This window comes from Phaseolus vulgaris, chromosome 8, assembly GCF_051622355.1.
Source record: "Phaseolus vulgaris cultivar YP4 chromosome 8, ASM5162235v1, whole genome shotgun sequence".
Lineage (NCBI taxonomy): Eukaryota > Viridiplantae > Streptophyta > Magnoliopsida > Fabales > Fabaceae > Phaseolus > Phaseolus vulgaris.
In genome coordinates this window covers 49,485,663-49,488,246 of record NC_143505.1, presented here as the reverse complement: position 1 = coordinate 49,488,246, position 2,584 = coordinate 49,485,663, and the positions used below count along the sequence as shown (strand labels likewise).

Here is a 2,584-nt window from a genome sequence, read left to right as displayed (position 1 = left end):
ATAATGAATCTTCAAATGAGAGATGAACTTAATAATAAATATTTAAGAAGAAAATAACCTTTATTTCACTTTTTTTTACTTCTTCTCTTACTTTTTGTCCCTTGTCGAATAAAAAAATTTAGAAAGGGTAACACTTACAAGAATGAGAACCACCGACTCTAATATCTGTGGGGTCGTTCTTGACTCCATTACATCTGTCCACGTAATCCCCCAAAGAATTCTTAATTGGTTAAAACAAAACGTCAAAAGCAGCATTTTGGGAAGAACACAAGGAAGCACCCATGAACCATCACGGAAATTGGTGGAAAACACACACACACACACAAACATGAAGACAAACCCAAACTTGGTTTTTCCCTTTGCCTTCTGCTCCTCTATATATGAGACAACCAAGTTCCCCACATTCGAAGATGCAAAATGGAAAACCTAAGAAGACATTTCGCCAAGAAAAAAGACACCTACAGTGTCATTGGCCGCGTGAAGCGCAATGGCCACTGCAAGAAGCACCCCAAACACAACCAATCACCCGGTGTGTGTTCTCTTTGCTTGAGGGAAAAGCTTGCTCAGTTATCTTCTTCTAACTCACGTCCAACACCCTCTTCTATTGCTTCTTCAACTTCTTCTTCTCTTTCTTCTTATTCCTCATCCTATTACTCCTCAGCTTCTGCTTCTTCTTCCTCTTCGTCTGCTTCTCCAATGCATTGCTTCTGTTTCAATGCGGAGGGAAAGAGTAGCTCTTCTTCGCTCTCCATCTTTCTGCTCACCGGTAACCATGGAATAGTAAAGAGTAGGTGTAGCTCATTGGATATTGTTCAAAGAAGAGATTGTGAAGGTGGTGCCGATCATGGTGGTCACAGGAGTGGATTTTGGTTCAAGTTGCTTCACCCTAAAAGCAAGAGAATGAAGGAATATTACAGGGAGGATGATAGGGTCGTTCGTTCTGTGTCTATAAAAATAAGAGAAACAATGGCTTAATTTTTTTTATTTTTTTTTGAGAGATTACTTGATCTGTGAAATGTGAAAAGCTGCAGTTACCAGATTTAATGATTACGTGTTTCTTCTTTTAGTTTTGTTATTTTCCACTGCTTAAGTTTCATGGTGGATCATAGTGTTTGATGGCTAGGTCTTATTGTAGTGACTTCCATTTCTTTTTGCGAAACAGGAAGACAAATTTAGATCCAACGTTATACATGCATAATGTGTATTTATGTTAGATCTGTACAGAAATTTATGTATATATAGGTTGGAGAATTTAAAAAAATATTTTTTTATTAAACAGAAGAGTTCTCTTTAATGAATCATAACAATTCATTGTTGATTATTAATTCTAGTTTCTAAGGTAAAAGCTAATTAAAATGAGAAAAGTAAGTGTTTAATTTAGTAGAGAAGAGGATTTAAATTAATCCGGCCAATCATACACAAATTTATACTTTTAGACTCAATGTATTCGATGAGTTGTGAACTCTTCAATCGAGTTGGTCGAGCCAACATAATAAGTGGATCATCCATAATAGAGTAATTTAACATCTTATTCTGCAGCTAATGACATTTTTTTAATATTGAACAATTGAACTTTAGACATTTTGGTCAGCTCTTGTTTATTTATTTTAGGGAATGCATTCTGGGATTTTCTTTTACTTTAAATGAGATCTCGATTAATATTATTACATGTGTGGCTAGAGAAATAAGATATTATATATATATATAAATTAAAGGAGTATTTAGATGTTTTAACTCATATACAAGTAGATATAAAGGAGAATTGAAAAACCAAAACGTTCCATTATCCAAAATATTAAGACAATGTTTAACTTTACTAAAACCAGTGCAAAATGTAAAAACAACTGTTGTTTATTAAATGTGGCTTTACGAATAGATACAGTCTTTAAAAATACGGTGACATTTTTTAAATTAAGTTCATTTACAAATGCGGTTATTTGTAATAGTCGCATTCATAAATCAAGCACTTTGAAATAGCCGCATTTGTAAATCAAAGCGCTTGATTTACGAATGCGGCTTCACCTATAACCGGACTTGTAAATCATTTTTACCCTAATTTCTGAAGCGCACCTTACGCTTTCTTATTTTCTTTCTCCTCTTTGCGTTTCGCGTTTTCACTCCTACTCGCATTTGCGCTTAGTGTTTATCTCTTCTTCTGCAACTTCATTGATTTTGTTTTCGTGCCTCTGTAAGTTTCTTCTTCACCAATGTATATAAATCTTTTTCCTTTATCTTACTTTGTTTGGTTTGTTGCACTCGAAGTACTGTTGCATTGTTTTCGTGGGTTCTGCTTTGGTTTCTGGTATGCTCTGTCGCTGCTTCCACGTCCACCGTCGCGTCCGCTGCTTCCGTGTTCACCGCCGCGTCCGCTGCTTCTGCGTTCACCGCCATGTTCGTTGCCACTACCATGCCACTCTTGACCAACGTTGCCTTCACACAGAAGGTTGGTGATGTTTTAAATTTTTTGAATTTTTTTTAATTTTATGAATTTGTTTTTTTTATGTATTATAATTTGTATTATTTAAAATTTATATTATTTAGTATTTATTATATATTTATGTATTTATTATTTTTTATGTATTAT

General features: G+C 34.5%; 1 protein-coding gene across 1 annotated transcript; it reads left to right on the top strand.

The window, feature by feature from the left end:
* The first annotated feature begins 256 nt into the window (after positions 1–256).
* Positions 257–1,276, top strand: LOC137826995 (uncharacterized). The gene has a single exon (XM_068633165.2). It carries the CDS (start codon positions 418–420, stop codon positions 973–975), a length of 558 nt encoding a protein of 185 aa, XP_068489266.1. The 5' UTR covers positions 257–417; the 3' UTR covers positions 976–1,276.
* The last annotated feature ends 1,308 nt before the right edge of the window (positions 1,277–2,584 follow it).